This window comes from Epargyreus clarus, unplaced genomic scaffold, assembly GCF_041222505.1.
Source record: "Epargyreus clarus isolate Ecla_fem2 unplaced genomic scaffold, WU_Ecla_fem_2.2 ptg000008l, whole genome shotgun sequence".
Lineage (NCBI taxonomy): Eukaryota > Metazoa > Arthropoda > Insecta > Lepidoptera > Hesperiidae > Epargyreus > Epargyreus clarus.
The window spans coordinates 10,543,286-10,567,656 of record NW_027332216.1 but is presented as its reverse complement, the minus strand read 5'-3'; the positions used below and the strand labels follow the sequence as shown (position 1 = coordinate 10,567,656).

The 24,371-nt window shown below is 37.0% G+C and overlaps 1 protein-coding gene across 2 annotated transcripts; it reads left to right on the top strand.

Moving 5' to 3' along the window:
- The first annotated feature begins 798 nt into the window (after positions 1-798).
- On the top strand, positions 799-23,655 carry Ucp4A (Uncoupling protein 4A). Of its 2 annotated transcripts, none has more exons than XM_073075975.1 (7): positions 799-1,112; positions 14,876-15,014; positions 16,060-16,136; positions 16,504-16,699; positions 17,937-18,113; positions 18,450-18,672; positions 22,238-23,655. In XM_073075975.1, the coding sequence occupies exons 2-7, from the start codon at positions 14,912-14,914 to the stop codon at positions 22,410-22,412; spliced, it is 951 nt and encodes a 316-aa protein (XP_072932076.1). In that variant the 5' UTR covers positions 799-1,112; positions 14,876-14,911; the 3' UTR covers positions 22,413-23,655. The 2 variants fall into 2 exon arrangements, with proteins under 2 accessions (XP_072932076.1, XP_072932077.1); XM_073075976.1 differs by lacking the exon at positions 799-1,112 and adding an exon at positions 9,564-9,584.
- The last annotated feature ends 716 nt before the right edge of the window (positions 23,656-24,371 follow it).

Below are 24,371 nucleotides of genomic sequence, written 5' to 3'. Positions count from 1 at the left end.
AACATTATTTATAAAAAGAAAGATTATTTGGTGTCAATAGATACTTAGTTAGTATCTGTTACTTTTTACGTGTCTAAATTCTAATGGCCGATAAATAAATAATACCTAATCTTTCAATATTTTTGCATGCCAAAGTATTGAAAATGAGCAGCAGAAATTGACAAATTTGAATCTTTGGTAGGGAAATTGGATAGACTGACCACTAATAAAGGGTGTGAGAGGTCGTCTCGCGTAGTGCTGCAGTTACTGCAAATACCTATGGGCTTCTGTCTTCGAACCCAGACAAATGATTGATTTGTCTTCTCGGTTTTATTGTAATTGTATATCTACTTGTTTAATGTACGTATATTCATGAAATCAACGACATGTTTTGAGTTTGGGGTTATAGTGCATTTCGACGAAATATAGGAACTGTACCGAAGCATAGCTCTAAACTGAGGGCGCAAGTTCTATTCTATTTCATAATGTTTCAGGTAGGTAGATTTCAGGAGAATTCTTGTTATAGACAGATTATCGAGGAACCTAATGCTGTTATAGAAATAAAATTTGAAAAATAAATAAAATGAAAAATAATATAATTACTAAGCTAACTAACAATTTCGAATTATAACAAATGAATCACAATTCAGACTGTATTTGTCTCGCTCACGCATGCTCTTCAAGGAGAGCGAGTTCAATGAAAGTTTTGCACTACGCTTCTTGAATGAAATGACGTCATTACCTAGTACGTCCGCGTGTGTACTATATAGTACGGTTATATAGATAATTGGGCTCTTTCTTTTGGCGTCAGATATTCTGTTGCGGTGCTTGAATAGAATAGTCACAACTCAGTAGCGATGTGAGTCGGACGCGGTCGCTCGTCGCCTGTCTTCGCGCTCTTTCGCGCTGCGGACCGAGAACGCCGCGAATTTGCGCCAACCATACCATCAACCCTCTATCGCGTATTGCCATCTTTTTCTATTATTTTCTCCTTGATCGTGAGCTCGTGATATAAGCTTGTCATTGATGTAATGAGCCCAATGTTTACATTGTGCCCGTATTATCAAGTTATGAAAATTCACTTCGAATTCGGAAGCAGTTCGTGCCGCGTAATCGGTGACCGCATCGCAAGGGTAGGTGGACTTGTTATTTTATTCAACTTTTTCTAAACTCTGCACGAATTGTCAATTGTATGATATCTGGACTATATAGAGTATGTGGAGTACCTATTAAATTAAAACTTTCATCATATTTAAGTCCTTACTATAAGTTATTGTAAGTAGGTGGGTAGTAATATTTTTCCAAGGAATGAACTTCCGTTTAAATACAATTTATCCGTTATTTCGAGAAATCCATAAAACTAATGAAGACAAGAACAGCGAGCTGATTGTAGAGTAAGACCATTGTCTAAATATCAGTACCTTTTTGAACAGGTAAAACTTTTTGTGTACGTAACTACGTAACAATAGATAACAACTGAACTCTATGATTACGCAGGTATCTATTCTTAAGTACATAATATCGACAATAATATCATTCCGATATTTTCATCGAAGTATAAAAGTAAAATTAAAACACGCTAGTTTTTAAAACAAAGAATTGTATGCATCAAAATTGCATCAAATAATGAACATAATGGCTTAGAACATTTTCAGCGGACTTTGATCCGTCAAGGTGGCATCGGCGTTAATTGTATCGACCTCGCTTCTTTTATGAGTGAGAATATTCTAAATGAATAGTATTATTTATTTAGTAAAACCGTGCAATGCTAATTAGAATACCTTGTGTAAAGAACAATAATATCTTACAGCGTAATTCGTGGTTTAATATTTACTTTTGGACGTGATTCCAAACTCCCTGAACGAAATTAGTATAAGTACTACCGCGCCAACAGCGTCATTATTCATATTATTAAAAATAGCTTAGCTTAATATAAATTGATTGATTAATTAACATAAATTTCGAAACTTGGCCCCTTACTCGGAGGTTCGCATCACTATTCCAGGCATGGAGCTTTGATTTTTCAAAGTTATTTTTGTATTAGAAAGTAATTATCACGTGCTTTAAGGGTGAAAACATTCCCCGAAATCTTGGCTAGCAGCTGTCCGCACCTGGCCAGCATGATGGCCCAAACCTCTCTCATTCTGATAGGAGACCCGTGATCATGAAACCTTAGTTAAAGAAGGGAAACCTTAGTTGGGATTGCTGTTTTATTTAGGATCGTTTATAAAAACCCATGGACACCAGTAAGGATTTCAAAAATATTCTCGAAAATAATTAAATTTTTGCTTTTTCTAACATCATTAGATATTTAGGTAATCAATTTATAGAAAACTTCGTTAGGGAAAAATATAGTACGATACTTATCTTCAAGCGATTAATTAGGTAATTATTATACGATCATTTAATCATAAGAAATTCAATTAACGATAATTACCTATGTTTTTGTGCTCATACTGAAAAGTAGGTGTATTATATGCATGTAATTTAATAATACTATTAAAATGACAAATTATAATTAATGATTATAAAATTACACAATGGTGATTGTTGAACATCGTTTATTGCATTACATCATCACAGATAATTGTCACACATATCTATCGATTGAAGTATGATAAAACGAACTATTATCATAGAAATACACGTAATATATTGCTTTCCTAAGCTAGTACATACCTGTTATTCGAACGCTGTCGACCTTAAAACATGGTAGAGCTTAGTCTACTTCAAAAGATATAGCGTAGGCCATTAATAATGTACTAGAGTAGGTACTAAGCATAGTAGGTAATTAGGTATATAGGGACCAGGTTACATAAGATTGTAACTTTATGAGGATTTTCTAAATGAACATCTCATGTTATTACACTAATAATGTAAATGTAATTTAATAATAATATTATTTTAGGGCGTCTCACGGAGAGTGTAATACATTAGGTACTGCCTTCTATACGTGGAAGCTATATACAATATAGATATTATAAGGATTAACTTTAAAAGGCGATATTTTTAATAAAATAGCTACGTCGTGAGTCGTTACCAAAAACGAGCATTCGGATTTTGGATCGAAAATTGAATCTGGCTCACTTTGGAGGGATACGCCCTTACGGCTAGCCCCTAGGTGCGGCGCTGTAAGCTAGTTTAATGTTAGTAGCCGCCTAGAGTCTAGACGAATAAATATACTTTCTTTTATCTTTTTACTGGAAAACACTATAAAATTGGGATTGATAGAGTATCAAATTGTTTATCAAATTCTATACTCCTGAACTCTACATTCTGCATTTTAATGGATATTTTATCGTCGAGTTGTTGTTCTAGTACCGATATGTTTTCGAAATAGCATTTGGCATGGCTAAAGCTAATGGAATAAAAAATAACAAAGAAAAGTAGGTAATGGGATTTACTTGTCGTTAAGTGGTGCTTGTTGTACTTGGTGCTTTTTGTGCTGCCCAAAAACATATGTAATCAATTCCAAATAGACAAGAGTGCCGTCTGAAGAGTTTGCTAAGCAAGATAATGAAATAGGAACGTATTTAGATATATCTGATTTTCCAAATCCTATAATACACACATACTCCACACACGCACACAGACATATTACTGCTGAGAGCCAAAAAAATGAGCGAGGAACTTCGGAGGCCACAACAAGATATCTAGCACTTGTTATGCTGATGTTTATAGCATGTCAGTGGCCTCCTCTAGCTGTAAGGTGAGACCCATTCCTAGTAGTCTGCCCTACAAAGTGTTTAAGACAAAAGTAATAAATACACACAAATAAATAGACGAGGTCGCTACGATCGATTCACCGATTGAACTTTGAATTGAATGATTCAGAAACGCTATCGTGTCATGGAATAGGTCAGTATTTTCAGGTTTATAACACAATTTGTAGAATTTATGGTAGTTTGGGTTGCTACAACAGGAGAGTTTGTTTAACGACTGTTTCAGCTATAAATAAACTGTCATGGCGCAATGGATACGCAACACAACAGTTAAAAACAATAAACTGTTTATGTGAGTCCACAATTGGCGGAAGTGTTTTGTTTTGTGTACTTGTCATCCACAAACTCGTTCGTTTATAGGGCTGTTATGAAGGAAAGCTAGTGGGATGTTTGCTTTCTACTTTGGAGAATTGGGTTAAAGGTTTAGAAATTACCAGTGTAAGCTGTGGAGCGTAATATAAGGAGGAAACCTATTTGTCTATCTTCTTCGACAATTCATTATTGTCCCAATGTTGGGCAGTGGGTTTTCAGAGTGGAGGCCATAGTCCAGAATTGGTACTCTGATAATATAACTCACATGGGCGTCGGTTTCCTCACGATACTTTCTTTCGCTATTTTATTTAACCACTAGTATATCTATGCCTTTTTACCCATGAATTATTGATAATAATCGTTTACCTAATATATATTGTCGATTAGTTCGTTTGTGGTCGACGTGACAGATAAATATTTCTAATCATGGGATACCTCTGATTTTTGAAAGTTATGTGCGTATTAGAAATTAATTATCACTTGCTATACGGTGAAGGAAAACGTCGTGAGGAAACCTGCATACGTGAGAGATTTATAAAAAATGAAATTTCAATCTTAATAGGTATGTGAAGTCTACCAATACGCACTTGGCCAGCGCGGTGGACTATAGCCTAATCCTTCTCATTATGAGAGGAGACCCGTGCCCAGCAGTGGGACAGCCATGGATTGATCATAAAGAATATTAATTATGGAAATAGTAAGTACTATATAAAAGTAACGTGATCGAAGAACGATCTAGTAGTTTACATCTAGAAATGCTTATGATGCACTGGAAACGTAACTGTAAATAGCATTATTAACAATACTTGTTTAAAACCACTTGACGGAAGACTGGGCGGCAGAAGTGCTTTGTTTAACCACTTGTCACCAACGGCGACGATTCAAGAGTGTTTGTTTATGTTATTACGTTTGACGTAGATGTTACATTATGGTGTATAGGTGGAACATTAGCAATATACGTTTTACGAGGAATAATATTATGCACTTTACAAGTGTTTCAGAAATATTTTTAACCAATTTTAAGAAAAACTAGCTGACCCGGCAAACGTTGTGGCGCCATATAAATAAAAAAATGTTAAGGGTGAGCAACCCTTATCACTTAGGGGTATGAAAAATAGATATTAGCCGATTCTCAGACCTACTGAATATGCATATAAAATTTGGTGAAAATCGGTGAAGCCGTTTCGAGGGAGTACGGTAGCTAACATTATGACACGAGAATGACATACAATCTATATTCTATGCTAGTATAATAAATAACGTTTTCTATCCTTAGGTGTAAGTCCGCAGGATTTTTGTATTGTGTGGGTACCATGGCCACACACAAAGATTAATACACAAACACTCACACTTCAGAGCATAAACCTAATATAATCTTTTAGGCATATGTTTGACCCGAGATCGAACTCGGAACCCACTACGTGTTAGACCGGTTTGGTTCCTAACAAGTGTCCTCAATCTTATCTTCTACAAAAAAAAAATCTTTTTAGCAATTTTTTTTTAATTAATGAAAAGTAAGTTCGCCTTCATTAGGTAATACCGAACCCTTCACCGCACTCCGAAACATGGCGAACTGTGCTCCATTCCTCCCCTACTTATGGAGAAGGACACGTGATTGTAGTGGGACATAAAATAACTTCAACCTAACTAGACTAATAATAAAGATTCAATATTTACATACATTGCAGTTAACCTGTGCTCTTTAGAGTCGCGTCATTGTAGAGTTCGTTGACCTTTATTGATAAGTCCGTTGACCTAATTCAGTACCTATTTTACTTACATGAATGAAACATAAGCCCCGGTCTCCCCTGCCATGACTACGCTTATTTTGCTTTAGTAAACCATATCTTATGAAATCTTACGCAAGCCGTAAGCCAAATTGAATAATAAAAATGGCGAGTCGAAGGCGCAACGGTAGTTATAACGTGAATGTACCAGGTTCGATTCTCGGCCAAGCAGATGTGTATAATTTACTTAGAATATATTTAGATCTTGGTTCTGTGTCTGGGTGTTTGTGTACTTGTCCTAATGTATGCAGAAATAGAAATAGCGAGACTATTCCATTTTAATTATGATTACCTAAAACATTTATGATACTTTACTATTTTTATTATTATTAAAGGACAATAAAGGATCATTATTCTAAAAACAGTTTAAGGTTTAGAAATTACCAGTGTAAGCTGTGGAGCATAATATAAGGAGGAAACCTATTTATCTATTTTCTTCGACAATTCATTATTGTCCCAATGTTGGGCGTGGGTCTGCTTTGAAAGTGGAGGCCATAGTCCAGAATTGCTACTCTGATAATATAACTCACATGGGCGTCGGTTTCCTCACGATACAAGTAGGTACGTACTACGTACTACTACATAATTTGGTCGAGGTCGCTTTACAATACACGGGTCTATTATAAAATAAATATGTTAAATTATTTCGTACGCGTAATTTACACTTATAACACGCTCAATTAGGCATAATTTAGACTAGCGGAACATGCATGTCCGCGTTTAATTTAGTTTATCATGGTCACTGTTCCCGTTAAAACATACAATCAGTTAAAAACAAAATAATTTACTAAGGACTTTAGCTGCAAAGCTAGGATTTATTAGAAAAGTTTTTTGTAAGTACTTTTTATAATCTTAGCTATCAGTTAAAAAATACTAAGAAAATTAGCTACAAAGCTGTGATTTATTATTTTTCTTTTTATAATCTACGCTAAGCTACTTTATCTTTGATATTGCGAATGATATTAAGTGAAGATTCGTACGTGAGTAATGACGGTAATTTCCGTTTCTTCAAGACTAATTGGGTTCTTAACAATGAAGTACTTATATTGTTTTATTTTAAGCATGCGAAAGGTTTGTTTATTTATGAAATTAAAAAAACGCTTACCTAGATGTAAGACTGAGTAATATTTTAAAGAACAACTTAGGTACGTATTAAAAATAATACAATTCCTAATAATCTTAAAACAATTCGTTATTTCCATATTTAACCTTTGTTATACAAGTATTTTATTTCAAATAAATAATTTTCCTTATGTGTCATTGCTTTAAAATACTATAGGTATTATTATTGGGATTCATAACTAGTTGTTACAGCAAGGAAATAGATAATTAATTATAAAATCAAAAACCCGACTGCACTAAGAAAGCTGAAGTAGAATTTCCAAAAACGGTCAAATAGGCGTTTTATTATTTTTATCCAGAAAGCCAAATACAAAATATCATAGTAGGTATCTGCTTCAAAATCAAAAGATGTTCAAACAATATTATCCTATTTTATTCTCGTAGTGCTCATTGACGCTATATAAAGAACCTATGTGTAAAATTCCAGCACTCTAAAGATCAAGGTTTCCCTTTGCGTTGATTTTTTGACTTTATCACAGCAACACTACTCATTTAGTCAGACAGTCATCTCGATGTATTATATATGTATATATTATATTATGTATATGTAATCTCCTTGTAATTTCCTTTATTTTGATATCCTACTCGATAAGTTTGGTTAACTTTTTTAAAACGTGTTAATATTCCGCAAAAACAATCCACCATTTACGCTTCATAAAATGTATAACTTCAGTATTTTAAAGTTCCGGTCATTATTTTACCTCGTAAGGGGTAGAATTTCATTATTTTTATCCAACAAGCCAGATACAAAATTTCATAGTGTATAGTGTAAATTAATTTTGTATATATACCCTTCCTTGGCAGTCGGGTAAAAATATACAAAAATAAATTACCTACCAAAGAGAACTGTGTCCTATGTAATTATAAGGTACATTACCCGGGCCTTTTATGTAGGATTTCAGCGCCCGAGGCTCATTTATCTATCCTTATTATTTTCCTGCTCTACGCCGAATTAACTCGGGGTCGACGTAATATTTTATCAATTTTCAGCCCGCCGTTAGTCATTTTGGGAATTAATTTGATCTTTTAACTTATTTATTAATTTTAAAAGTAGAATTGTCCCTATGCGATAGGAGTAGGACCGAATTTGCTGGAAAAGCATCATACATATTTTTGCCTAATCAAATCAAATCGTATGCTATTTCAGAATTTTAAACATACATAATTCTAGCTTTACTTTTCTATTTCTTTGTCATTTCTTTTCGTTTATCCTATTTTCAGTAGAGACGCCATTATATTCACGAATGTTACGAAAGAATCTCTTGAACTAGTGTCCTACCTTTTATATTTTTAGTTCTATATTTTTGGTGTACCTAATTTATTAACATTTGTTACTCAAAACAAAATCCGTTGCACTCGTGTTTCATCAGCACTGCGTTGGTAGGTATTTTAAACATAGATCGTACTAAAGTAATAAACATTTTTGAACACAGAGTTAAGCACTTCATATTTTAGAACAAATAAAATTGAAATCATGCCAACAATACCGATCATATGTAAAAAAATGTCACCGACTCTACTACAATTAAATTAAATAGCATAAAAATAATACAAACTTTTACAATTCGAGAGGATAATTTCCCCTAAATATATAAATCACTAATTTTATCGAGCTGTCCCTAATACGAAACCGGCAATCCTATTTCTACAACTTGATAAGAAAAGACCCAGAGATAAGATTGTAGTCGCGAACTACAAAGCAGTTTCTAGCCAGATAAGGCCCGCACAATCGTTTTTTATTTTTATTTAACTACTCTAAACTTGTTTGAAAAGGTAATTCTTACTGTTTCGACTGTGGCGAACAAAACTAAATATTTTTTGTCTTATGATTGGTTTAAACGATAGTACGTACCTACTCGTATAAAGGGTAGAGTTAGATGTGAGACTGAAAACTCTACTCTTATATACTCTACTCTTATATACTCTTATATACAGAAGCAATTCATATTGTAGATAGTAGTGAAAATAATATAGGTTGGTAGTGGATACCCAAACACGCGTATTTCTTTTACGAGGTCAATGAAGATCTCTAAGATAACACTACAAGTGATTATATCAATGTAGGTACTTAATATTCAAACTTGTTTATTTATGCATTATCCTTTTTAGCATCATAGTAGATAGCTCCCAATACATTATTACAGCTGGTCGCAATGGCTATGTTACGTAAGTATTCTTTATCATAAATCCTTTTACGCATAAGGACGGGCTATCAGAGGGGTCTCCAAAGTATCGTTAGCTTTGAAGTAGACCTCCTTTTGCACACTCTTTGAAGAGCCCCATTTCAAAGCGGGAATACGTCGGGAGGAAACTTGTATAATAAAGTTTGTTAATTAAGATAACTACAAAATTATTTGCAAAGTATCTTCTGTGTCCAAAATACAGTATAATATTTATATGAGAAACGCCGGAACCGTGATGACATTTTTAAAAACATATTAATTAAATATATTCATAGCAACTATTCAGTAAATAATGCAACATTGATAAGCAGCGACATCTCGCGTGCCGTTATCAACCGATAAATAAAAGAAGTAGTTCAAAATCGATTAAATACTATGGATTAGATTATCTTGAATGTCATGTCTGCTTTCTTTATGTAATGTTATTATAAGTGTAGACATTTATCAGTAGCACTCCTGTCTTCATCTAGAACGGAGCGGTAAGTCCACTTCCGTATTCAATATTTACACTTAGATTAGTGCTTTAACGATATTTTATAGTGTACCTCTTTTTATGGTGCACGTAGTAACTGTTAAGTAATGATGTTTGTTTATGGAACGCCAAACTTAACATTATTACGAGTAGTTCCCGATTTTAGGTGACCGGAGTGACCGCTAGTCTTAGACTCGGAATATGAGCGTTCGATCGCGGTAGTTATCACTATTAGACCTGTAGACATACATTACATCTAGAGATTCATTGCAGGCAATCTAGCTTCTCGTATGTAAATAAACTCGTCGATAAGACAGGGCTACCTCATGTAGCCCTCATACGTACGTATTGAACGTAGTCTATATGACAAATGCATCGTCCAGATTTGACAGAGAGCTCACGATGCACTTTTTTTTGAAGAGCTGCATGTCATAGCCGGGAATACTTTTGAAGGATGTTTGTGGGCTTACTAAAAATGCCAGCTCTTTAATATTTACGTGAATATGTTTCTGGTTTTTATTTACGTAATGAGATGAGGAAAAAAAGACTAATTTAGAGTTGAATCTACTCAGACGGCACATTAATGATATCTTTTTGTAGTTAAGTATGAGTATATTTATGTCATAGGTCAATTTAATCTAATTTTAAATGCAATCTGTATTCCATATAGCATACCTACACAATTGAGTATTAATAAACAATTTAGGTATGTATGATCTCTACCGTCTCATATCAACATCATTGCGAAGTCAAATATCACCCAATTAAATGATAACACAGATAGCGGTGTTTAAGTAAACTTTGCTTAATATTTTATACTAATTCTGCATCATAATATAGCGAATAAATGGACTGTTTTGCGTTGCGCTATACGCATATTGACCATTTTTGTTTTACTTTTAAACGGGACACTTTTGCTATTTAGGCAATTTTGGGGAAAATTGTAAAATAGATACCTATATGGAACTTTTTAAATCAGTGGAATAGCGTGAAGTCGAAAATGAAAAGTCGTGAAGACTAAACAGTAAATAGTCTCTGAATTGTATACAAATTATCTTCGAAATAAATTCATACTCATATTTACTCATACGTACTCATATTTGCAATTTTCCTACCTAACGCTATTTTCATTTATCTGAAAATGTAATATTGTCGCCGTTGTTCTTCGGAACAGGGTATATGAAAACAGGAAAGGCCTGTTCAAACCAGGACGTATGGTCACATTATATGCAGGAAGTGCAGGATCGCAGGATGCATTCGCAACATCTGTGAGGAACATATTGCGCACAATGCCGGACTCATCCATATGGACACAATACCATGATACTCGTCTATTTTTAAAGCAATCATAAAAGTCTTTTAAATGAAGCAGTCGAATGTATTGTATGAACAATGTATTCCCAAAATACTTAAAGAATCTATGTTCTATGTTTTAGTACTTAGTATCAATAAGTCACTGTAAAAACAAGGATAACAAATGGCACAAGAAAATTTCTATTTTATACAGTGTCATGACAGTTAAAATATCTGTTAATGAAAATTATTGCTTGGAAAATAATATTGCAGCACGATGTAGGTCTGACATAACGTTTACATTGGCAGCATGCCTGGAAATTCTCCAAATTGTTTTATCATGTTCACAACTTCAGATATCATTTGGGCGAAGCTCAGCCAAGTCTGAGAAACACATGAGTCCTACTCGTATATGTTAGGTCAAGAAACAGACAAATACCTACATCATGACTTCGTAAGGCTTCTTGTGACAACGTCGGCTACGTCGACTAAATTGAATGATTTATCTGGAGGAAAATTCTCTGATTAAGAGAGGGAAAATTTTCTAACTCATTGTATGAAAACATTACTAATAATAATAAGTAGTAACAATATTAATAAGTAGTGTATGTAGCGTGATTTTTATTTATTTTCATTTCAGACAAAGTCCATTAAATGTTAGTATATTCTTACGAACTATGTTAGTACTACAAATTAAAAATACAAAAGAAATACAATTACATTTGCCTACATTCAATTACATTCACATTATTTAATATTAAATAATGTGGCTCTGGAGTCCATGTGGCATGCATTCCAGTGCCTTACTATAGAACAGTCTACTCTTTCTAGAATGGTATTTAGGATGCCATTGTTGCTGTCTCGCACTCGCCGCATCACTGAGGCTACGCATTTGCGCAATATAATTATTACACGATGAACGTAACAAATGGTCCCACAGTACCTACGAGTACGAGTCTTTCATAAACCTATCTTGTAAATACATATGCCTCTCAGAAGTCTCAGACATAGTCTTAATACCACTTGGATTTTGTTCAAGCCTAGAATTACCCCAGTTTTTATCTAGACTAAGTCGAATCTCGATCTTTAGCGTATAGTGTACTTATAGAGATTTATTGAATCGAGCGAATAGATACTTAAGGAGGATTTTTCTTCTTTTATCTTCATTTGAAGTAGCATTTTAAAGAAGATATAGTATTTAGCACAAAACAGTAGTCAAATCTAAGATTAAGGCTTAATAATTAGTTCATAAATTTCATGATAAACTTAATTCAGACGATAACGATATGAGTATGACGTATCCAGATAGAGGTAGTCTAGAAAGAGGTAAGTAGGTATCTACGCTAAGCAATTAATAAACTTTCTACACTTTTACCTCAGGATTCAGTTTTGTAGGTGCTTTGAACGCGGATACAAAGCCAAGTGGGCACATAAACTGTAGACCTAGAATTACATACTACAATTTATATCGAATTCGATGTACATAGGTAACTCAACATGCAATTCATAATTTATACCTCCTTTAAAATATATTAAATATGAAAAAAAAAAAAAAGTTATCCTTTTAAAGTCTTTCAATTAAAATCAAAATTCAATTAAAAAAAAAAATAATTTTACGGCCCTTAACGCACCAGTAGTACCGTAGGTATTGGAGGGTCTGTCCGTTCATCAAGTACCGTCCTACTTAATGGCGGTTTTGAAGGCCTACTTGTCGGACAGGCGTATCCGCTTCCCAGGTCGCTATGGGAGCGTTCGCGGGAGGAATGTCGTGCGCGGGGTGCCGCAAGGTTCGGTACTGGGCCCGCTACTGTGGAATGTCGCATATGACGCGGTCTTGAGAACGGTGCTCCCGGATGGAGTGAGCATCGTCTGCTACGCCGATGACACCCTGGTTCTTACCGAAGGCGTGTCTTATACGACAGCGGTTCGGCTAGCAGAAGTCGGGGTGGCACGCGTCATAGCGAATATCCGCAGGTTAGGCCTACGGGTAGCGTCCCAGAAGACCGAGGCGATTTGGTTTCACGGCCGCAGGCCGATAATCGAGTCAGCCGAAACCACAGTGCGCGTCGGTGAAACGGACATCCGGATAGGCAGGTACATGAAGTACCTTGGCCTAACACTGGATGGCCGCTGGTGCTTCGACGAACATTTCGACCGTCTCGTCCCCCGGATTCATAAGATAGCGGGTGCTATGCACAGACTGCTGCCGAATCTCGGGGGACCAAGGGAAGAAGTCCGCCGCCTCTACGCGGGTGTGATACGCTCGATTGCGCTCTACGGTGCGCCGGTATGGTCGGACAAGTTGTCTGCCAGCCGGCGTCGTGCGCGGAAATTGAATTCCGCGCAACGTATGATCGGAATCAGAGTCGCCCGTGGCTATCGTACCATATCGTATGAGGCGGCGACAGTCCTGGGGAGGCTTCCGCCCCTGGACATTCTGGCGGATATGGACGCACGGATCTTCCATAAGATCCGCGTCCTCCGTCAGACGGCTGAACCCTTCAGCGAAGAGACGGTCGTAGTGCTTCGGAGGAGAGCCAGATGGCGTGCTCTGAGGTGCTGGCGCGATCGACTTCAGGAGCCTCGGAACATACGCCAAAGGGTGGTTGACGCTATCCTGCCGAACTTTCGAGCCTGGCTAAGAAGCAGGGGTCGAGTGACCTACCGCCTAACTCAGATACTCACCGGACATGGCTGTTTCGGTGAGTATCTGAATAGGATAGGGAGGGAAGAGTCGGCCCAATGCCATAATTGTGGGCATGACGAGGATTCCGCACAGCACACGCTGCAGTACTGCCCCGCGTGGGACACGCAGCGGCGGAACCTCGTCGAAAAAGTGGGACCGGATCTGTCTCCGCCGGCCATCGTTGGGGCGATGGTTCAGCGCAGCGAAGCCTGGGACGGCATGATCACCTTCTGCGATATAGTCATGTCTGCGAAGGAAGACGCCGAGCGAGCAAGGGAGCGCGCTGAACCCGCTCGGAGAAGGAGTCGCCGCAGGCGTCGGTAACGCCCACCGGCGCGGTGTCCCTGTAGTTCCGGGACAAGAATAGGGCTACGGTATCCTCTGCCTGTCGTAAGAGGCGACTAAAAGGGGGCTTCCGGGGTTGCGGACGGCAAGAGTGGGAGCTCAAACCGCCCGGCCAGCGACCCCGGGAAGGACGGCGGTATGTGTGGTCGCATACCGTCGTGCACACCAGACGGTGTGGTGAGCATCAAGCTCACCTGGGCGGAGCCCGACGGGGCACAGCGCTAAGAGGGCTCCGGTTGCGTTCCGTTGGAGATCCCGGAGTCCTCTACGCAGCGCCGAGGACGGCCACCGGGGGGGTTTTAGTGCGGTAAGAGTCCCACATAACCCCGTGTCGCTCCCACGGCACCGGGTACCTTTTGAAGGTTTCCCCCTCGTTAACAAAAAAAAAAAAAAAAAAAGTACCGTAGGTATGTTAGGTCATGTCCTAAATTTGTCCCTGTAGTTCCGAGACTAGAATAGGGCGGTATTCCCTGCCTGTCATATGAGGCGATTAAAAGGGGGCTTCCGGGGTTGCGGGCGGCAAGAGTGGGAGCTCGAACCGTCCAGTAAGCGACCCCGAGAAGGACGGCGGTATGTGTGGTCGCATACCGTCGTGAACACCAAATGGTTTGGGAGGAGCGAAAACTGCTCTCCCAGGGCAGAGCTCGATCGGGGCACCGCGCTTGGAGGACTCCGGTTGTGTTCCGTCGGAGATCCCGGAGTTCTCCAACAAGCGATGAGGACGGCCACCGAGGGGGTTTTAGTGCGGTAAAAATCGCACATAATTCGACGTCGCTCCCACGTCATCGGGTACCTTTTGAAGGTTTCCCTCTCGTTAAACAATGTCATGTCCTAAATTACCGTACACAAATTTAACATAAAAGGTGTTTAATTAAAATTGATCTCATTTAGCAAACTATTGCAGCTAACATTGTTGCATATACTGTGGTCACAGCCTAGCAGATTTATATTGACCATGACCATTCTTGTTGCAGGTATTATGGACACGAGAATCTTGATAACTAGGTAACATGCCGGTCCTACGCAACGCAGACCACCCCGCCTCGCAGGGCACCGACTCCATCGCGACGAGGTATGCCGTCGCGGTGGTGGGAGCGTGGGCTGCTGAAGGAGGTAATTAATTATTAAGGACCAATTATTACGGGATTTTAAAGGTGGTAGACCCCTTTGTGTTTCCACTCCGACTGCACCACCGCCACACCTATTTTTGCCTCATAACGCTCCTGTGTTCTGGTTTGAAGGGTGTGGTAAGGGAGACACACATTTCCGAGGCGTTCCAGCTTAGTCCTCAGGATTAGTGGCGCATCTGTGGCCGACTTCAGATAGGAATATCTAATCCTATCTGGGATTGATTACAGATGTCCATGGGTGGCAGTAGCCACTTACCATCGGGTGGACTGCATGCTAGTCTGCTGCTCCTACATTATAAATAAAACAGTAAACGTTACGGTGACGACATTCATTCTCTCTCTCCGTGTATATTGTTGGAGTTACTAAGCGATTAATCTGGAGGTAACATAATATTCTCCGAAGTTATTCATTTACTGAGGTCAGTGACACGCTCAGCCGCGGCTTGTCGAGACTGCCTTAAAACACTTTTTAGTGGAGGTTATATACAGCAATAGACTTACTAAAACGGGTAAGTAATTGATGATCCACTTTAAGGTAATTACGAGCTTAAAAGAGCTTATTTTATTAGATAAATTATGCATTAAAACGAAAGTGAATTACGGCCTTATGCATTACTTTAGTCTGAGATGAAGCCGCAAAATAAAGTCTACAATACAAGTTGGCATGAACAATGATGGATTTTCAGCTTTTTTTTAATAAGTAGCAGACGAGAATGCAGTCCACCTGATGGTAAATGGCTACTACCGACCATGAACATCTGTAATCAAACCCAGATAGCATTAAATATTCCTACCTAAGGTCGGCCACAGATGCGCTGCTACCCCTGAGGACTAAGCTGGAACGTCTCGGAAAAGTCTGTCTCCCTTACCACACCCTTCAAACCGGAACACAGCAGCGCCTAACACTACTGTTATTAGGTAGATATACACACAAAGGGTTCTACCACCTTCAGGATTTTGAGTAAGATACTTTTTACTTAGATTTTGTTTTTGTGATATGAAACTTACAAAATCCCCTATTTTTACAGCAACATACCCCTTTGACTTAACGAAGACAAGGTTACAAATACAATCGGAGGTGGCTGCAGCTAAACATGGATTTAAGGTAAATTAAGGAATTATTGAGCTTTAGATTATCGATTAACCTAAGTAAGAACAAGAGTCAGGTGAAATCAAAGACATTCATAATAATGTTGAATATCTATAGTATGTACCTAATAGACCATATATGGAAAAGTGTTGAAGTGTCGAGATGGATTTTGAGTTTTGACTTTGAGTTCGATTGAGGTAGAGTCGAACACTGGGGTCGATCATCTTATGTGCACAAGTCTGCCTTCAAGCCAATACACAGCAGGCGTACACGATTGTAAGGCAACAATGGTGGTACTTAACGTCGCAATTAAACTACGGAAATACGGTCGTTCTAGCCTACAATCGACCTCAACCTTAATAAAAATAATTATTTGTTACAGATGGAAAACAACGGGATGATCAAAACGGCAGTGGGTATAGCCAAACAGGAAGGTATCTTGAAGCTATGGACGGGCTTGATGCCAATGTTTCAACGCCACGCCATATATTCCGGCTGCCGAATTATATTCTACGAACATTTTCGGGACATGATGAAAGATGAAAATGGGAAAGTTTCTTTAGGAGCCGCGTCTATAGGTGAGTGTATATTTTGTAATTAAGTAAGCGGTTTTATTTCAAATAAAGTTTTTATGGCGAAGAACTTAATTTGAATTTTTTTGGTTGTAAGAAGACTTTTTTCTCTTTTTTATTTCTCAATTATGTTTCCGCTGGGCAGTGCGCACGAGTATATGTACTTATGTGTGCGTGTGAGCATGTGTGTATGTGTGCATGTGGATGAGTGCGTGTGTGTATAATGTATATTATTTTTCATAATATCTGAATTTTCATTATGCTGTTGTTTTCAAAATAACTGTTTTATAAAATCAATGTGTCTACGTCAACGCCATGAGGTCATTATTGTACCGACGCGTCCAAATAGCCCTTTTCGTATCAGAACTTAAAAGCATCGTTAGTTCGGCCATTGTATGAACTATGAAGCATTCAACGAATGTAGGGCAAGTAGGCTGAAACTTGGCATGACTTGCTCAATTCGCACATTTTTTCACGACTTTAATTCTTATGACTTCTCATTTGAACGACCGTTACACCAATTGAAAAATTCACAAATGAAATATGTACTTAATTATCTATTTCTGAAATTTCACCGCTCCGTAAAAGGTGTCGGATATTTATGTACACATGAAACAGAGAAACTTGCTTTTCTCTTCTACTTATGTATGTACATGATTTTCGGGAGCAGAGGGGGCTTGACCGTCGAGCTCCCTAATCTGGTTTTCAGTGCAACCATCGTTATATTTTCTTCTGAAATATACCTAAAACTGTTATATAATTTCATTCATAATTCTTATGTCAGTAGAGTTAATATAACCAGTTTATATCGGTTAATCTGAATAAGTAATGACAGTAGGCACTTACCGATCGGCCTCGACCTTATCGATCATTTGTCGAATTATTTTATTCATAATAAGCCATTATTTGCCTTTGCATTTAAATTTGTGGTAAATTACGAAACAATACGTTTAAATTCAACCCATTATTTAGAAAAACACACAGATTTGATAATAAAATTATGTAAACATTTTACCCCTTTTAAACCTAAGAACACCTTAGTAATTAATCTTTTTCTGCGCCTAATATTAAATAAGTATCCAATAAGAGATCATGATTATAAAATTATACAGCCATGTTTATGGCGATAAAACCCCTCATTTTCCTGTTGTTTTCAACGTTAATGGCTTAGATATTTTTTGGTTTAATTATCTAAGGGTGATGGTAATATTCAATGTGAATTAATCCTCTTGAAGTTTGACAGGCGGGTTGGCGGCGGGGTCCCTGGCGCAGCTGATCGCGTCACCCACTGACCTGGTGAAGGTCCAGATGCAATCCGAAGGTCGCAGGATACTTCAGGGGAAACCGCCCAGGTTCGCCAACTGCAGGCAGGCGTACGCCATGCTGTATGCCGAGAGCGGGATCTTAGGATTTTGGAGAGGTGTGTATGGAAATACTAAGTAAGTTTTACAAATTCACATCGAATATTGTATTCAAAGGGTTATTGAAATGTAGGGAGACTAGTGGGCATTAAACAGGTTGCAGTCAATGAAAAAACCATTTTATTTGTCTTAACGGGATCTGTAAGCTTTACATACGGAAGAGAGTTCAAAAACAAATGATTGAAAAATTATATTAGGAAACGTATTAAAAACTATTTACTCACTGTATCTGTGACTCAAATCTTATGTAAATTATCTATCTAGGAAGAGCTGTCTTTAGATAAAGGTTTTTATCTTAAATATTTCAAATGTTTTAACAAGATTTTCAATTGCAGGCGCGGTCCCAAACGTGCAAAGAGCAGCTCTAGTGAACATGGGTGACTTGGCAGCCTATGATTACACCAAGCAGTTCCTGATGCGGGAGTTCGGTATGGCGGACAACGCTATCGTGCATTCAGCTGCAGCTTTCACCGCTGGCTTTGTCGCTGCTGTGATGGGCACCCCGGCAGACGTGCTCAAGACCAGGCTTATGAACCAACCTGTTGGGCCTGATGGAAGGTAAATACAGTTTAACGGTTTTAAGGTCGTGGAACTCTTTGTGATTCTACTGCAAAGGTTACGGAATAGGTACACCTATTTCTTTCTGATAACGACAGTGTCAAGGAATGCGTGTGTGTGTGTTCTGGTTTGAAGTGTGGGAAGACAATTCCTACGGTTTTTCCGTTTCCGAGGTTTCAAGTTACTTTTCAGGAGTTAAAACTCATCGGTGGCTTAGGTAAGACCTTAGGTAAGACTCAAATCGAATTTGGAGTTGATTACCGATGTCCATGAACATTGAGCATATTTTTACCCGACTTCGACAAAACATTGTGGGCAATTGGCATGTATATGTAAGTCTACGTCTATTTCTTTGTGCACGTAGTAATAAAGAAGCACATAAAATAAATAGGTATGTGGTCGGTAAATAGGTACATTACTTTTTATGTCATGTCACGTACGACGCTGGAAACAGGTCGCGGCAATGCACTTCGTCACAGTTAAAAAATATTGCTTTTTCTATTAGTACACGTTTTCATTCCAGTTTAATACCATAGAGGTGTTGTACTTATTACATACGACGATAACTAAGTTTACGTCAAACTAGAAATTAGTAAATCTTTAGTAACTGCCAGTAACTAAAGATTTCGTTTACCAGTTATCAATATCTGTCTTCATCAGTTACCTATATGAATTTCATAATCCCTATTAGGTAGATACATAGTTATATCTTCTGAAATATAGATCACGCTGTTAAGCGGAGCCTCGTTAATGAATAAATAATGCCTTCGGCATCGATTGGTCTAATACCTTTGCCTCGAAGTTGTTAAATTTTCTTGATGGTAAGCTAAATACGTGGACGAAATTGTTAAGAGGTACCTAAATAGCAATGCAGAATATGTATCTGAAAAGTGGTTTTGCCACGTTATCTTGCCCTCGATAGACATTTTCGTGCTCGCGTTCGACCTATTTCTGTTTTACAACAATTGTATGGTATTGTTATATGAAGGGTGTGACAATTCAGAGATAGGAACGTAGGACGCAAGTTTGTTAATGAAGCACAGTGATCCCTTATTCTGTATTAACGAAAACCCTTTTCATATTCTTGTTTTTTATTTGGTAAAATAATTGCCATCTCTCTCTCTCTTCTTCAACCATTATTCACCCAATGCTGGGTATAGGTCTTCTCATGGTGTTTCCATGTTGCTCGATCGCTCGCCATTCTTATCCAATGGCGGCCTGCTATTTTGACCAGGTCGTCGGTCCATCGTGCGGGTTGCCTCCCAACATTAATTGCCATATCTGCACTTAAATATGCTGTGAAAATTTCAACCAGCTATCGTAGGTATACGATACAAAAAATATATTATAAATGTATCACATGTGAGCTACGCATGGTTTCTAAAGAGAACCCGAAAGACACCAGAATGTATTAAAATTCTACTACAGTCTACAGACGAATGCCGAAGTTTACGCAACATGCTTAAGCCTAAAACGTACCTATATAACGAGCGCGGTCTAAAAGTAGAGCATGGATCTAAAAATACCTATTCTATTTTAATCATCACGGAATTGCATAACAGCTGACGAAGTTGGAAACAAAGTAGGCATCTACAAGTATAAATAGATTAACAGATAAGATTTGTTTATTGGGTCACAATGTTTGTGATTCAACTTTTGATTACGACACAAATGTTTGTCAAATGTCAACAAAGGGTAGGAAAGTACTTATTAAGGTTAATGGGTTATAGGTATTCATTGCCATTCATTGAAACATCAAAACCCATTGATATAGAGAAATTTCTACATTATTTACGTATATGAAAAAGAATATATCTTTTATAACAATTTTAGGTGTTTAAAGCCTGATATTACCTTAATCAATGTATCTGTATGTTCTGCCTACAAGAAATCGACATTTAATAATTTCTCCATCCTAGGAGTTGTCAAATTTCGATCACTGGAAGGCAAAATTTGCATAGATTGAGTATTAATATGCATAAATAGATAACTCGACCTGTCTCGCAAAATATCGGAAATGTTGACGAAGATACCAAAACAAAAAAAAACCAAAGAGGTAGATCAACCTTACCTAGGTACCTATAGATAGAATATTTAGTACAATTTACATACTCGCTTACAATCAATACTCGCACGTGACGTTCATCGATGTTTTGTTTTAGGCGCCTTACAGACGTGGGAGGCAATGAGTACTATCACGTTGTACGTAGCTGTGTAGCTCGGTCGAGGTCACGCAAGGGGGTCAAAGCCGCTCTCGCACCGCGCACGCTCAGACCACAATCTGCGTCCTTTTCCTTTCGTTTCAAATCTCTGTCAATGATTTTAGCTCTATGCTCCGATAGGCGTAATGAAAGTGAAATGTGGATGTATACGTCACAATACGCGTTCGATTTGTAGGTACCTAAAGAAACTGTTTATTCAGTGAACGCAACTCAGGTATCCGTACGATAAAATGTGGGTCAAACTACAGTCTTGAATCACTGACCTAATGGCTTACTAAACTGCATTCTTAAGCAATTAACTTCAGCATTATTTATCTAAGTATTATGTAGGTACAATAATTTCTCAATTTACATATTGTTGTTAATTTTATTTAATGTAAATTCGGTAAAAATGCCCAGATATATATAATGAAAATACTATAGTATAAATTGTTATACTGATCTAAGCAACGTGACTTGAAGGGTTTAAGAAACAAATGTACCTATTGTTTCTCGAACATAAAGCCACTAACAAACACAAAGTAGTTCTGAAAAATACTTATTTTAAGAAAAAGTAATTCTACATGGCAATAAAGATAACGATGTGCCCGTGCAGTTAAGAATGCTCTAAGGAACTGTTCCTTCGAATATTCTACCTGAGTATACAAGGTGGATGTGAAGAATGCGGCCGTAAGGCTAAGCCCGTCTCAAGTGTGCGGTCTCTACCATGAATGTGTTGGTATTATACTATTGTATACGCATTCTTACGACTATAAGCTACACAGCTGTTGTATGCGATAAGGATTTTAAGACATAACAAAATGTACATTTACTACATGCTAAGTTTTTATTATTGTTACGCTAGCTTTAAGATTCTTTAAAGGAGCATAAGTACATTTCTTGTGAAGCATTATGATTACATGTCTGCCACTTGCTGGTACGTCGGAGTAATTTTAAAAGCACTCTACATAATGCAATTTGTCGATCTCTGGATAAATTAAATCTTCGATTAGTGTCGCGTATGCAAATAAATTATTCTTCATTTTCGTTACAGCTACTCTCATTAGAAATACAGCTTCAATACAACGTTATGTATGACGCATGTGCTTTTTTGTTTTTTTTTTGTTTCATTATTTGGTAATTAATGTAATTAAACAAATGACGAAAATTATTAACCACAATGCTAGACAAGGAAAATAAATTCTCTTAAATTATATCCTCAACGCTGTAAAACAAAATATAACTATGTATTTAACTTTTCAAATGAATATTTATTTAAGTATCGATAAATAATTTCCATAATGTAGAATTTCATTTATATTGTTTTATTATTTAGTAACTCATTGCGTATTGTTCATTTACAGGGGCACGCTTTACCGAGGCATGATTGACTGTTTGCAACAATCCGTGCGAAATGAAGGCATTCTCTCCCTATACAAGGGGTTCTTGCCCCTTTGGATGCGGTTGGGGCCGTGGGCGCTTATAAATTGGATAGCGTTTGAGAACATCATGCTAGCTATAGGGGGACATACGTTTTAATCATCCGGTAAGGTTTGGATAATATTGAAGAGATCCGCTTACGTCATATCTGAATACTAAGTATAATTTTATTTTATAAAATTGTAGTTGAATTGACTCTGGGTACTTTGTATTGTTTTGAATGTTAGAACGGTTCAAAATATGTTTGTTTTAGAATAGTTGTTTGTGATGGTATATCAATGTGTGATTATCACGGTATAACTATTGGATTGGTCACAGACCGCACGTAACAATAAACACGAGAATAATGTTGTGTCAGTGCATGTTTATGCGAATTTGAAGTTATTGAAAACCTAGTTTGTTGTTAAGTGCACTGCTTTTAATAAAAGAAACACACGTATTCTTAAGAAAACTGTATATACTACTTTATTTTAGAAAGACAATTTGTTATATTTTTTCTATATACGTTTCTTTCTATCATTTTACTGTTTGTTGTTTTAGAAGGGAAGATACATTAATTAACTGTTTAACAGGTTTACTTTATTTCTTTTTGATATATTTATGAAGAAAATTTTTTATATCTAATAATCAGCGGGTAAACAAAGTAATTCGTCATATTTCCACTGTATTTCATCACTGCTAATTAATCGTTACTGTTAGAGATATTTTAATTAGACACAGTGCAGAAATCAGTCCCTAGACTATGTCATCGAAGTACCTACCTAAATCAAAAAATAAGCAGATAAAAAATATTCCAAAAATTTAAGTTATATATAACTCCATATGTTATAAATACCTATACATTGATACTTTTGCGGACATTGTTTTTAACGAAAACGTTATTATTATTATGCAGTTATTAAGGTGCTATTTTTATTCTTATATATTTTATACGACACAAAATATGTTCAAATGTCTGGAGACAAAGATTTATCCAGCGTGTTATAGGTACTATATTTGTGTTTTATTATATTATTTGGCTTACGACTCCACCTGCACGTAATATCGAAGCGTAAGATGTGAATGAATTGCGAAAACCTGACGTTATAAACCTGTTTGTCTTTATTAAGATATAAGTTATTATTTTTATTGCTACAAGAAAGAATTCAGGACGTACAATTAATCAAATGACTAACGTAAAGTCGACTGTGTGTGTTAACTCATTGTCTCATCAATTTTTGATAATCTAACTCGATATAATAGAGAAATCTGAGTATCACGAAATATCCAAAATGTATGAGAGTTTACAAGGACAATAATAAAAATATGTAAGCTATATATTTATTTCGCTATATATTTAATTAAGCTATATATTTTATTCGTGATTTATTTAAGCTAGTCGAGTGATAAGTGTGATGGAATTAATTAGTTAATATTGCTTTTAAAGTAGCACCATAGTTCAATTACGCAGAATTTTAATATAGCGGTGACTAGGTCATTTATAATGGCGATGTAATTGCTTCGTATAATGACCATGTAGCCAATGAATTGTAACATAATTTACTTAGTAGCTCGGAGCAACGCCATCTAGTGCATTTTTATACCAACTACAAAATACTATACGTTACGAATACAAAACGTTGCAACATTAGTTCCTTTTGACGCCACTAGGAGTACCTTTAGTATCTCGTACCATATAAAAATGGCACAATCGTATGCTTAGTCTTTATTTAAATAATCTTTGTTTGTAAACACTTAGGCCGTTTGTCCACCGCAACCGTCACCGAGCCGATACCGATAATGAATGAAGGCGCCAAAGTAGCGTATATACATTTACTATAGCCGCTTGTCCACCGCACGTCCGTCACCCGAGCACCATCATCCCGGCCGCCGATGGACGGTGGACAAACGGCGTTATGCCTGAAAAGAAATATCATAGACCTTGTGCAATATGTAAGGAATCATAAATAGAGTTTTTCTTTTATAATGTTTTATGTACGATAATTAACTAATAATAATGAATTGACTATACCGATCACAATTTATATTACTGGGACAACGATTTTCTGAAATCAATTT

Excerpts from the sequence above, each read along its gene's own strand:
- Ucp4A (XM_073075975.1), top strand. The coding sequence starts at position 14,912 with ATGCCGGTCCTACGCAACGCAGACCACCCCGCCTCGCAGGGCACCGAC. Across the intron at positions 15,015-16,059 it reads AGCGTGGGCTGCTGAAGGAG|CAACATACCCCTTTGACTTA; the intron begins GTAATTAATTAT and ends CTATTTTTACAG. Across the intron at positions 16,137-16,503 it reads CAGCTAAACATGGATTTAAG|ATGGAAAACAACGGGATGAT; the intron begins GTAAATTAAGGA and ends TATTTGTTACAG.